At 50.6% G+C, this 12,221-nt stretch overlaps 1 protein-coding gene across 2 annotated transcripts in view; it reads left to right on the top strand.

The window, feature by feature from the left end:
* Positions 1 to 4,874: 4,874 nt before the first annotated feature.
* Positions 4,875 to 12,221, top strand: part of ALPK3 (alpha kinase 3) — a 56,763-nt gene continuing 49,416 nt past the window's right edge. Inside the window, exons 1-2 of one of the 2 annotated variants that reach the window (XM_020911246.2) lie at positions 4,875 to 5,291; positions 10,172 to 10,210. In XM_020911246.2, coding sequence (XP_020766905.2) covers positions 5,014 to 5,291; positions 10,172 to 10,210 — 317 coding nt within the window. In that variant the 5' untranslated portion in view covers positions 4,875 to 5,013. The remainder of the gene's footprint in view (positions 5,292 to 10,171; positions 10,211 to 12,221) is intronic. The other variant, XM_070478302.1, reaches the window with a different exon arrangement.

The raw sequence follows: 12,221 nt of genomic DNA, 5'->3' as shown, positions 1-12,221 counted from the left end.
CCTGGCCCCTCTAATCGGATGTTGAATCAGAATAAGTGGACTGGGGAGGGCACCTGGCCAACACAGCTCTGCACTTGAATCCCAAATTCCCCTACCAATCAAACCAGAATTAGGAGTGGCTTCTTGTTGCCAGTGATCCTTTAATTGGTGTCCACTTACCCCAGCACAGCTGTGGCCACATCTCCATCCCTGGAGTGCCAGAGTGGCCAGCTCATCCCAGAGCAGCAGGGCTAGAGTCTCTACCCTCAGGATTAGGGACTCAGCTGTCTTGAGCATGAGCCTGGGGAGCTCTTGGAAGGAGATCAGATGAGCAGTCCAGAGCACCACAGATTGGCTGGCAGGGAGGGCAGCTTGATTGCAGCAGAAGCCAGAAGTTTCCCAGAAGAAGGCAGGGTCAGCAGAAATCTAGGGCTTTTGTTGAGCTCAGGGCTGAGAACTTTAAAATGAGTGGAATCAAGAGAAGGAAAAATAGGAAACTGGAGGTGTTGGGGGTGGGTTCGGATAGACATATGTTTGATTAACTTACAATGCTACTAATGATTTGCACTGAGATGGGTCACAGGTCTAGGGAGCTTTGAAAACATCTGGGGAGTTTGCAACAGGTCTGGGAAGCAAATGATACTTCATAAGGTCACCTACGGTGTCCCTTGGGTTGCAAGGAGACCAAAGCAGTCAATCCTAAAGGAAATCAACCCTGAATATTCACTGGAAGGACTCATACTGAAGCTGCAATACCTTGGCCACCTGATGCGAAGAACCAACTCTTTAGAAGAGACCCTGAAGCTGGGAAAGATTGACGGCAGAAGGAGAAGGGGGTGACAGAGAATGAGATGGTTGGATGGCATCACTGACTCAATGGACATGAGTTTGAGCAAACTGAGGGAGACAGTGGAGGACAGGGAAGCCTGGCTGCAGTCCTTGGGGTCACAAAGTCAGACACCACTTAGTGCCTGAAAAACTACAAGGATGATAATTAACAGTAGCCCAAGATTTTCCTACCACAGGCACCCAGTTTACTTGGGGGCCCCAGGAAGTTCAAAACAATTGGGCAAGTGGATCCTGGCACCAGTACCAGCTCCTACCACGCTTCGTCAGTGCTCGTATTTAATAGCAAACACTGACTGCCTTGTATCATGGTTACTTCCAAACACAGAGCCACAGCATGTGCTCTTCTGCACAAACCTCTGTCAGAGGATTGATAGCGATTCTGTTTTAATTATCTGTCTTTCTTTCAGGCTTGAGAAGTTCTCAAGGATAGAGACTATAACACACTCAATACCTGCCATAATGCCTGGCATGTTGTAGTCAGCTGTGACTTAATAAATTCTTATTGGATCAACAGCTATGACCTTCAGGATCATAAAGGATCATGACCTCACTCCTCTTAACAAAGGAGAGAGATAAAGTTCAGAAATGGTGAGCCACCTGCCCAAGGTCACACAGCACTCAGTGCAAAGGCAGAACTATAACCCAAGTCTTTGGACTTTTGGCCTAGTTCTTGTTAAACACCAATTTATATATCCTCTTTCTCCTGCTAGACTATAAATCCAGGAAAGAGAGTGTGCCTTTTCCATCTCTCCATCCTTGAATGCCTTGACCCTCCTTACTCAGCTGTGCTCTGATCATCATTAAATTGGCAGATAGTAAGAAGCTGAGAAGAACAGATTATACAGTGAATGACAGGAGCAGAATTCAAAAAAGATTCAGGTAAGAAGGAAAGGGAATGTGAGATTAGGAAAATGAGATTTAACTTTAAAAAAAAAAGTGAAAGTTCACACTTAGGATAAAAAAAGACTTTACAAGTAGGTAAAGTAGGAGTGGGAAAGACTTAGATGAACAGAGGTTTGTGTTGAAAATTTATAGGTTTTGAAATAATTTGGAATAATTTGACTGCCCAAAAAGTTATTGCTAATTGTGTGATGCCCAGACCCAGAGAAGTGCTAATTCAGTTGTGGGCTGCTCTGGTTTGACCTCTGTGGGGGTGTGTATGTAACATTTTCAAAAGGAAATGGATAAACTGGAGACTCACTGGGGTAACTAGTGGCACCATATTCCATTGTCGGAAGAGAAACGGCCTGAAAGGTAAGTCCAGGTTCCTCACTGGACTAGGCAAGGCCTAGGGTTCCTGCCTAAGTCACTTCTCTATTTTTTCAGTTTTTTAAAATGTGTATTTATTTTTTGGCCACGCCACGAGGCATACAGAACTTCCCTACCCAGGGATTGAACTCATGACCCCTGCACTAGAATCATAAGTTTGTAACCACTGTAACCCCTAGACCACCAGGGAAGTCCCCACTTCTCTATTTGCCCAAATCCTTTACACTTGAGTGACGTGAATACTGAGCCGTTTCATACCTCCTTATCTTAGTGCATACTAGTCTCTCCATCTGGAATATTCTACCCTACCCTCCACCCACAACAATCTATTTGTGAGCGCCTATGCCCTTTCCAAAATCCTTCTTCAGCTTTACTTTCTTCTTTGAAAACTACCCTAGCCAAATCCCCAGGCAGAGCCAACTACTCTTTCTTCTATACTTTATGCTTCCCTATACATAGCTTTATAATTGTACATTTCACCTTGCAGTGTATTTTGCTTCTATTCCTCTCTCCCTGTTAGACCATGAGATTCTTGAAGGTACAGATCCTGTGACCCTTGCCTCTAGCATATGTGCTCCAGCCTGATACATGGGTGCATGCTTAGTCACTTCAGTTGTGCCTGACTGTTTGTGACCCCACAGACTGTAGCCCGCCAGGCTCCTCTATCCATAGGGTTCTCCAGGCAAGAATACTTGAGTGGGTTGTCATGTGCTTCTCCAGGGGATCTTTCCAACCAAGGGATTGAACCCGAGTCTCTTGAGTCTTCTGCATTGGCAGACAGGTTCTTTATCACTAGTGCCATCTGGGAAGCCCCACTGGTACTCTAAACTTAAACAAATGAACCAAAATTCCAAGCAGACTTTCAAATATGTGAAGGACTGTCCTGTAGACAACTGAAGAGATTTTAATATGCCTACCTCCAGGAAACCAGAAAGACGGTTGCATGGGTATGTGTGGGCAAATTTGGCAAGTTCAGGCTCATTAAAAGGAAAGTCTTCAGTATTGGCTAAGACTCTTAGACTCCACTAATAGAAGCCTAACTTGAATCTGCTTGAGCAAAGTGAGAGAATTTTTGGATACAGTTTCCAGGAAATGGCTGAACTGCCAACCTGCAGGAAGGCCACGGATAAAGCTGCGACTCAGGAACACTTGCAACAAGGCACCTGGAAGGCAGCAGGACTCTGCCCCCTGCCTTTGCTTCTCTCTGTGTCAGTTTCCTCCTTCCTCACTGCAGACTGGCTTCTCAACACAGCAAGAAACACCGCTACTAAAAGCTGGGACCTTGCAGCTTTCAGCTAACCACCATGGAGGTCCAGGTTTTCTTTCCCAATTCCAGTTGAAAACATTTTGGTAAAGAACCTTGGTTGGCACAGCTTGGGTCTGATGCTTACTTCTAGTCATGTCAGCACGCTTGACTTCCCTGTCCTTCACTCCTGGAGTTTGCTCAGATTCACATTCACTGAGTCAGGGATGCCATGCAACCATCTCATCCTCTGTCACCCCCTTCTCCTCTTGCCCTCAATCTTTCCCATCATCAGGGCCCCTGGGTACCATGAATAGACTGGCTTGAGTCAGAGGGAGGTTTCAGGGAGTTGGGGAGGGAGCGTGTAGGATCAAGACAGTTGCCATTGGAAGCACACAGTGAAAGAAGAGCCATTTCCAAAAGGAGTAAGGATGTGAGTGCAGTTTACAGAACAGAGGGTTTCTACTCCTTTGTTCCAATTTTCTAATGGCTATAACCATCCAGCTCAGGTACTTTCTGGATGCTTTCAACGGGGTAGGAGAAGAAAGGATGGGTAAACAGGGCTTCCCGGTGGTTCAGATGGTGAAGAATTTGCCTGCAATGCAGGAGACCCAGGTCTGATCCCTGGGGTGGGAAGAGCCCTTTAGGGAGGGGTAATCTCCTTGTCAGTATTCTTGCCTGGAGAATCCCTTGGATCCAGGAGCCTGGTGGGCTTACAGTTCAGTAGCCCAGGGGGGGTCACAGAGTCAGACACGACTCAGTGACTTAACACACACACAGACTGTGGTCACTTCCACTTTTACAACCAGAATTAGACAGTACTTAGGATTTTGATCTAAGAAATTGTCGAATGATTATATTGTTTTTCTGGGCATTAGGACTCAGCCCACTTCCCCCTGGGGTGCTGGGAAATGGAGGCTGAACAGGGTGAAGAAGGAGGTTCAATAATTCTAGAGATGTTTACCGAACCCCTAATCTACACTAGATAATGGAGAGGAACATTCTGAGGAGTTCTGGCCTCCTCGGAACTGAGGTTACTTATGTAGGTACGGGGGTGTGGGTCTAAGTGTTGGGCCAACAGCCGCTGGAAGGCCAGGGTCAGTCAGGGCTGCCGTCAGGAAGAGGTACGGGTCCTAGGCTCCCTGGGCTCCCGCTGGATTCAGTCCAGGTTCCGAGCCTCCCTCCCCTCCCCCTCACTGCCTCTTCCAGCCCTGACCCCGGCCATCTTTGGTCTTTCAGGGCTTTGCCCCCTGCACCCGACGCAGCTCCTCTGGTCCTCCCGCACCTTCCACTAGGCAAAGGCCGCAGAGCCCGACCTTCCACTCCTGCAAAACGGGGGCGAGTGGGGAAGGAAGGCTGGCGGGAAGCCTGGGTCCCAGAGACCTGGTGAGGAAGGTGAGGGACACACGCTCCGTCCCCTTCTAGAACCGCCCCCCTCCCCCTTTCCGCTCTTGCTCCCTGAGGCCGCTTGACCCCTGACCCCGACGCCCGGGTGGCTGCGGGCGCCAGGAGGGCGCTACACACACCTCGGGCAGTCGGCTAAGGGAAGGAGCCGACGCCCCCGAGTGGGCCCCTCAGGCAGGGCCTGGCGGGGCTCCTCGCGGCCCGGCGCCCTCCGGCGCCTCGGAGGCCGCGGTGGCCGGCCCGGGCCGGGGGAGGGACAGCAGCAGGTGATGACGGCCGGGCCCGGGGCTATAAATAGGGGCGCGCGTCAGCGGCGGGCGAGAGAGGCGGCCGGCGGCGCGGGCCTGACGGGCAGGGGCCAGGAGCGCGGGCAGGGGCTGGAGGCGGGCAGGGCCGGCAGCAGCATGGGGTCGCGGAGGGCCCCCGGCCGCGGTTGGGGCTCGGGCGGACGGTCTGAGGCGGGGGGCGACGGCGAGGACGACGGACCCGTGTGGATCCCCAGCCCCGCCAGCCGCAGCTACCTGCTCAGCGTGCGGCCCGAGACCAGGTGAGTCGCGCCCTGGGGGCCGGGCCGGCGGCCCGTCGGGCTGGCAGGCGAGCGGAGGCCGCGAGCGAGGCCTCAGGAGGGTTCCCGCCCGGCCTGTGGAGGACATGGTGCCGCCAGACCGGCCCTGAAGGCCCTTCAGGGTTCCCCTGGCCTCTGCCAGCTCCGTGAGCCTCAGGCCTCAGGCCATGCGAGGCCCTGGGGACGAGGAAGGCCTACTTTGGGGTGATTTCCAGGGTCCCGAGTGGCTCCTTATCTCCCCACGTCACTCCCGCCCCTCCATACCCTCGCCCCACGCTCAGCTACTCCCTGGCCTCGGATTCCACAGCCCGAGATAAGGAAAGCCAGTCGGGCTGACATTCCTGCTGGCTGGGGGGAGGGGGAGAACATTCTCCGGGGTGGGATGCCAGAGGCATTGCCCTGAGGGGGGCTGTTTAGTTCAGAAGTCACTGGGAAGAAATAAACTGCAAAGAAGGTGCTTCCTCTGGACCCTGGTCTTTCCTGGGATCTTGGTGGGGGCTGGTGAAGTGAAGGGGTGGCCTGAAATGCTGGTCAGTCTGCCTGAGGATTCAGAGCTCCAGGCTCTGTGACCGCAGGTCGCCCTGCCAGGTTTGGGGGGATGGGTGCCATCCTCAGGATGCCAAGGGAAGGAGCCTGAATTATCCTCTTCCAAGGGTTGAAGAGGTATGGTTGCTTTGTTTTAGGAGCTAGGCTACCCACAGGTGGAAAGACTCATAAGACAATAGTTGGCATTTTGGCCCTCAGGGGCTTCCCTGGTGGCTCAGACAGTAAAATATCTGCCTGCAATGCTGGAGACAGGGCTTCTATCCCTGGGTTGGGAAGATCTTCTGGAGTAGGAAACGGCAACCTACTCCAAGATTCTTGCCTGGAAAATCCCGTGGAAAGAGGAGCCTGGCGGGCTACATAGGGTCGCAAAGAGTCGGACATGACTGAGCTAGTCTCTTGGCCCTCAAAGGAACACAGACACACAGAGACACATGCATTACCATGAAGATGGACACTTCCTGTTTCCTCTGGGCAGCTTAGTTTCCCTCCAACTCTGGAGTCTATTCCAAAGGGAATTGGGATGGATGGCTAGTGGGTGAGTGGTTGTGTCACTGCCCCAGAACTTGGCTAATCATAGGTTATATACGGAAAACAGCCCCTCCTCTGAGAAGCTGCCTGGGGACCTCTTGTTCTCCATTCTTAAAATGGCACAAAAACAGACATCAAGGACATTCAGGAAAAGTCCCAAGCACTTCCTCGTGGATTGGCTGAGTTCTGTTGACCTTGGAGTTGGAAAAGTTCAAATGTAACCAGAACCGGTTTCTGCATAAAACTCGTCAAATGGTGTCACATGTCTGAGGCAGGGCGGAGGGCTGATGTTAGTGACAGTCAGACTCGCCAAGGCCCCTGGCTGCCAAGAAAGCATGCCCCTTCCTCTAACCACTGGATCTGTGGAAAAACTGGAATGAAATGTGTGTATTTATCCAGTCCGTGGTGAAGCTGACTGCCCTGTAGGAGCCTCAACAATTGTCTCACACTTGTAACCGAGATTGTGTCTGGGCTTTGCCTCCTCCTCCTGTGTCTGGCCTTTGTCAGTACCAGTGGTACAGCAGAAGAGGGATGCAGGGCCCTTCTCAGAGACAACATTGAGGTGGCTTGCAAACCAGACATAATTGAGAGGTCAGGGGAACGGGGCTGTTAGGAAAAAGGGTGAGCAGTTGTATGGTAGATACAATTACACATCTGTTGAGCAGTATGTCAGCCTGAGAACTGCAGGTGGGTTAGAAGTGTCTGGTTTAGGTCCCTTTGGGCCTAAGTGAGAATGGTCTTAAATGGAGATTCTTTTCATCAAGTGCTTGGAGAGGCAGGGCTGGAACATTGGGAGAGAGGGTTTTCTATCCCAAGACTGTGGCCTGTGGGCTTGCCCCTTCCAGGTGGCCACAGACCAGCCAGGTCCTGAGGCACCAAGAAGGTCAGGTTTCTCTCACCTCTGGAAAAGCCTCTGGCCAAGGAGGGGAGACTATGACAGTGAATGGGGCTGTTGGGGACTTGAGGTGGGGCAGGGGCCAGTTCATATTTCCCTGTCAAGACCTGACTTTTGTGTTAGAGCAGGTAACTCTACAGCCTTCTGTCTCAGAGCAACCTGAATGCCTGTGTGGATGGGAAGAGGGGCCAAGAGATGAAGAAAGAGGGTCCCTTGAGGGCTTCGTCAGCTAACCCTGGCTCCTGAGCCCCGACTCTCCCAGAATTCTGACTGAGAGGCAAATTCTGGCCCATGCACTCCTGACTTCAACCTTTCCTGGGTCTACTTCCATACATATCTATCATGGAGCTTGTGAGTCATCATTCTGTGAGCCTTGGGAGGGTGGGCTGCCCCTGTGAGCTGATGGACAGCTGCGCTGGGAGCCAGGTACCAGAAGCTATGGCCCAAGTCTAGAACTTGTCTTCCTGTGCATTCCTTTCCTTTCTCCAACCCTGGGCGGATGTCCTATCCATAGTTAGCTCAGGAGTGAGAGGTCCAACATGCAAGTAACCCCCACAAACTGTTTCTCCAACTTCCTATAGATCCAACCTCACTTTTATGGGAAGATGGAGCCTGGATGAGCTAGAGAAGGTTAAGGAACCAGAGTCAGGTGTTTGCAGTTATAACTGGATTTTGAGGGACATTGAGATGTTCCAGAAATCTCTGTCTCCTCATTTCTTGGATGCCCTGGCCCAAGTGGGCCCAGAGGAGCAGTAGAGCAGGTGATATTTGCTGTAGTTTTGTGGCATCTCTTCTGTTCAGCTTGGATAAAGCAGATTGTCTAGGGCTCTCAGGAAAACTGAGGCATCAGGCCAGGACTTTTTCTGAAGGCCTTTTGTGTCCCAGAATATATGAAAGCCAGGAAGAATGGGGGGCCTCAGCTTCCAGGGACAGTCCTGGTTCCCCCCCCCCTCCTGCCACCACCCCCCCCCAGGCCTACTTTTCTCCTTTATGAAGAGACTTTTCCTTTGTGGGCCCTGAATTTCTATTCTATAAAATGAAAGTATCACTAAGAATGTTTTTAGGCCTACTTATCCCATCACTGAGCTTCCCTAGTGGCTCAGTGGTAAAGAATCCACCTGCCAATGCAAGAGATGCAGGAGATGCAGGTTCCACCCCTGGATTGGGAAGATCCCCTGGAGTAGGAAATGGCAACCCACTCCAGTGTTGTTGCCTGGGAAATCCTATGGATAAAAGTACCTGGTAGGCTACAGTCCATGAGGTTGCAAAAGTCAGACACGACTGAGCGACTAAACAACAACATCCCAACATTTAATGCCTCTGATTCAGACCCCCTCACAGTCAGTAATTGGGGAGTTTCTGGGTGAGAGCCCTGAGCCAACCTCTGGCCCAGCCAGCAGGTCACAGGCACCTTTTGAAGAGAAGGTGCCTTCACTGTCTGGGACTCCTCCTGACATGGCTGATTAACTAAGGGTGAGGCCCAGAGAAAGCAGGATGAGGCTGGGGAACTCTAGCCCTGGAGAGAGCCAGGGAGGGGTCACTGTCACAGCTGAGTCCCCTGCCCACTTGCAGGTGGAAGCTGTCATTTCATGTGAATTAGAGAGCTGATTCTCCCTGTCCCCTTCCCAGGGAAGAATCCAGACCCAGCAAAGGAGAAATCTCTCCATTCTAAGGAGAAAGGCAAAGGAAGTCCATGATAAGGAAAGGATGGAGTTGGCCAGTGCCTTGAAACTGTGGGAGGTCTGCCCTCACGGCCTCTGGAGGATTTTTAAAATTCTGAACAAAGGCAGCTGCATTCTGGAGCAGCAGCTTCTCTGAGGGTAGGGCTCTTTGTGTCTGAAGGATGTACTTCCCTAGTGGTATCCATAAATCCAGGCACACAGAAGTGGAAGCCATATTTGGGAGCAGAAGATGAATTTTTGTTGTTGTTGTTGTTATACAGATACAGGTTGTCAGCGGTTAGAGATGCAGACTGAGAGTTTCATTGAGCAGATTGGGCTGTTGATAATGAAAGGAGAGCTCTTCTCACGGTGGGGACAGCTGAAGGGAGTGAGTGTAGTTGGGAGGGGCGGGGGCCTGAGATCTCCCAGAGAACTCTATCCCTGGACCCCTCTGGAGATACTTGTGTTGGAAGGAGTGGAGGCAGAGGTGAAAGTTGGCTCCTACCCACTGGATCTCCACTGAGGGGCAGCTCTGTGTGATCCTCACCCTGCAGTGGCCTACCCAGCCCCCAGCTGGTTTCAGCTCTCAGCTGTCCTGGGGCAGGAGGGGTGATCAGCGTCATGGGCCTTGTGCTGGTCTGACCCAACTGGGTGCCTCCTGGCTCCTGCTGAATTAACCGCTTTGTTTTCCTTCTCTTCTTGACTCTCCCAGCTGGTTTGCCTTGCGTGGCCTCTTTAACCATACTTTAACATATTAATGGGTGTTCTCCAAGCCACCTGTCTCCTTCCCAGCCTCTGAGGGGATTTGCAGGAACTGGGGGCTCTTCTCCCCAAAAAGGCCAAGGGTTGAAGCAGGAGCTGCCAGCGCCTCCCCTCCCCCACCCCAGGCTGGTGTGCTGCAGAAGGGGGGAGATAGCCAGGCAGCTATGAGTAACTCAAGGACCCAGGACACACCTTTCTTAAAGCTCAGCCCCGAGGGGCCTCCCTCCTGCCTAACCATTTCCCTGGACCCTGCTACACTTAACAAGTTCTTGGTTTCAGATACATGGGTGTCCGGTGGTGAGGCCACTTGCTAACTGGAGCCGGCCAAGTAAGACAGCTGGTCCCTTTTAATAGAAAGGCTCTTGGGCCCCAGATGGTGGCCGATTAATACTTTGCCTACTGTTGTTGATTTCACCTCCTCCTCTCTTTGCTTTTTTGGCCTAATGATTCCGTTTGCTGTTTTTGCTTAGCTTATCAAGCAACCGGTTGTCTCACCCCAGCTCTGGAAGGTAAACGCACCGTTGCATTACATTTCTCTGACTGTTTTTTTTTTCTCTCTTGGGTCTGGGCACTGAGGGGCCTCTGGGTGACTGCTTGTGCACTAATAACCAAGCTGCATGGGGTGAGGGGAGCAGAGAGGGTGGTTGGGGAGGGTGTGAGCGGGCACTCAGTGAGCATGGATCTCACGGGGGCCAGAGGTGATGCTTGCATGGACCATTGGAAAGGGGTGCTGGGACCCAGAGATAGGCAGGGGTTCCCAAGATGCCTGCAACCCTATCTCTGTGCCCCTGGGATAGGCACTGTGGGACCAGAGCAGAGAGCCTCCAGTTACGTGACCTGTTTCCCCCTCAGCCTAGGTTTTCATGGTTTTTGTAACCACATATCTAGGTTTGACATCTTATTGTCTGTCTTCTAACCATGGCTGCTTTCTTAAAAAAAATTTCTTTTTCCTCAGTCCCTTAAGTTCTCCTTCTGTTATCTCCTTCTCTGAATTTCCCTCTCCTTTTACTTCTCTCTACCCTGCAAACTGTGAGCTCTGTGAGGTCAGGGCTATCATGAGTGTCTTTCTGTATTAACTTGTTCTCCGAATCCACTTCAGAGACAGAGCAGGGCCCCAGGAGGCCTGCAGTCAGAGTTTGCCTGTTGAACGACTGTCCTCTTACCTCCTTAACTGGAGACAGCTCTCCACTCCTCACTGAACTGACAATTGTGATCAAAATGGGAACATTTCCTGGCTACTTCCCACACTTGGGCCTCCTCCCAGACTCTGGTAGATCTAGGAAAAAGTTGGCCATAGTTTCTTCACACAGAGAAAGATTTCTGCATAACTAACTGGTTTCTGAATAGCTGATAATGTTTACAGGGATGGTCAGTAGCTACTATGTTGTTTCCTGTGATAGGGGTGGATACTGAAGGGGCAGAAGACAGGGTTTCCAGCTCATTCAAAGCGGAGTGTAGTAAGTGCTAAAAGAGAGTTTGGAAGTTTATTTAAAGTAAGGTAAATACCAAACCTATGGGCAGGATTAGGTTCCTTTGAAGATGTCGAAAACCAGTGATGATTTTGGAGTTCTATAGAGACACATGATTAGGCTATATTCTTATGAATTCACGGAGTTGGAAGGACTTGGAGGTGTCAGGGTAGGACTAGACCATTTCCAGGTGTGTGGACTTCCTGGCTTCCCAGGAGACTGGAAGCAGCAGACTTGGAGTCCCTCTCACGTCTGAGTGGTTTGGAAAATAGGAACAGAAAGCTGGTGACAATTTATTAGAATATGATAGTATATGCAGTGACTCTGTCCCCACCAAATGCACCCTGGATCCACTTTCCTAGAGGGTGTTTTCCTAGCTATACTTTTCAGCAGTTACTTAGGGTTTTCCATTATAAGAATGTTATAATATAGTTAGGACCTAGTCTGGAACTTTGAAAAGATAAGCATTCTTTCTTATAAAACAAAAATAATGAAATAACTACCTTGTTGTTAAATATCTAGCATGAGCATTTGTCTCTGCAAATTTTCTTGAAGCCTGATTTCCCTGTTTTCCTCACTTATCCAGTTGCTTATTTTCTTAGAGTTGCCCAAGCAGCTTCATCCCTAAGAGCCTAGGCTGAGTATGAGAGCCAGGTTCATATTCATGAGTAGGTTAGGATTCAAATTAGGTAGGGAGGACATAATTAGGGATGTTTTGAATTAGTTGCAAAATCACAGAAGTCCAATGACTTTTGGCAGGGCAGTTTCCTCTAGAGACTGCTGGTTGGGAGTTGGTATTCCCCAAAGTCAGAAATTGCTGGTAGTATGAGAGCAGTGAGAAATGTTTTCAGATGTTGTAACTCCCAAGTGTCAGAGAGTTGACGGTCTAGATCCTGAAGGACCCTCTATTTTCGAGTGGATTAAAAGAGAAAGGAAAGGACAGTAGTTTCTTCCAATAGTAAGCTACAAGAAGACAGTTCTTAAAACTGTCCAGTAAGTTACTTAGGTTCCAGATGGGAGTGTGGCAGGGAGTGTTATGGCAGCCTTCACC

The sequence above is a fragment of the Odocoileus virginianus genome, chromosome 16, assembly GCF_023699985.2.
Source record: "Odocoileus virginianus isolate 20LAN1187 ecotype Illinois chromosome 16, Ovbor_1.2, whole genome shotgun sequence".
NCBI lineage: Eukaryota > Metazoa > Chordata > Mammalia > Artiodactyla > Cervidae > Odocoileus > Odocoileus virginianus.
The sequence above is the reverse complement of the archived record's forward strand: the minus strand, read 5'-3'. Positions and strand labels throughout refer to the sequence as shown.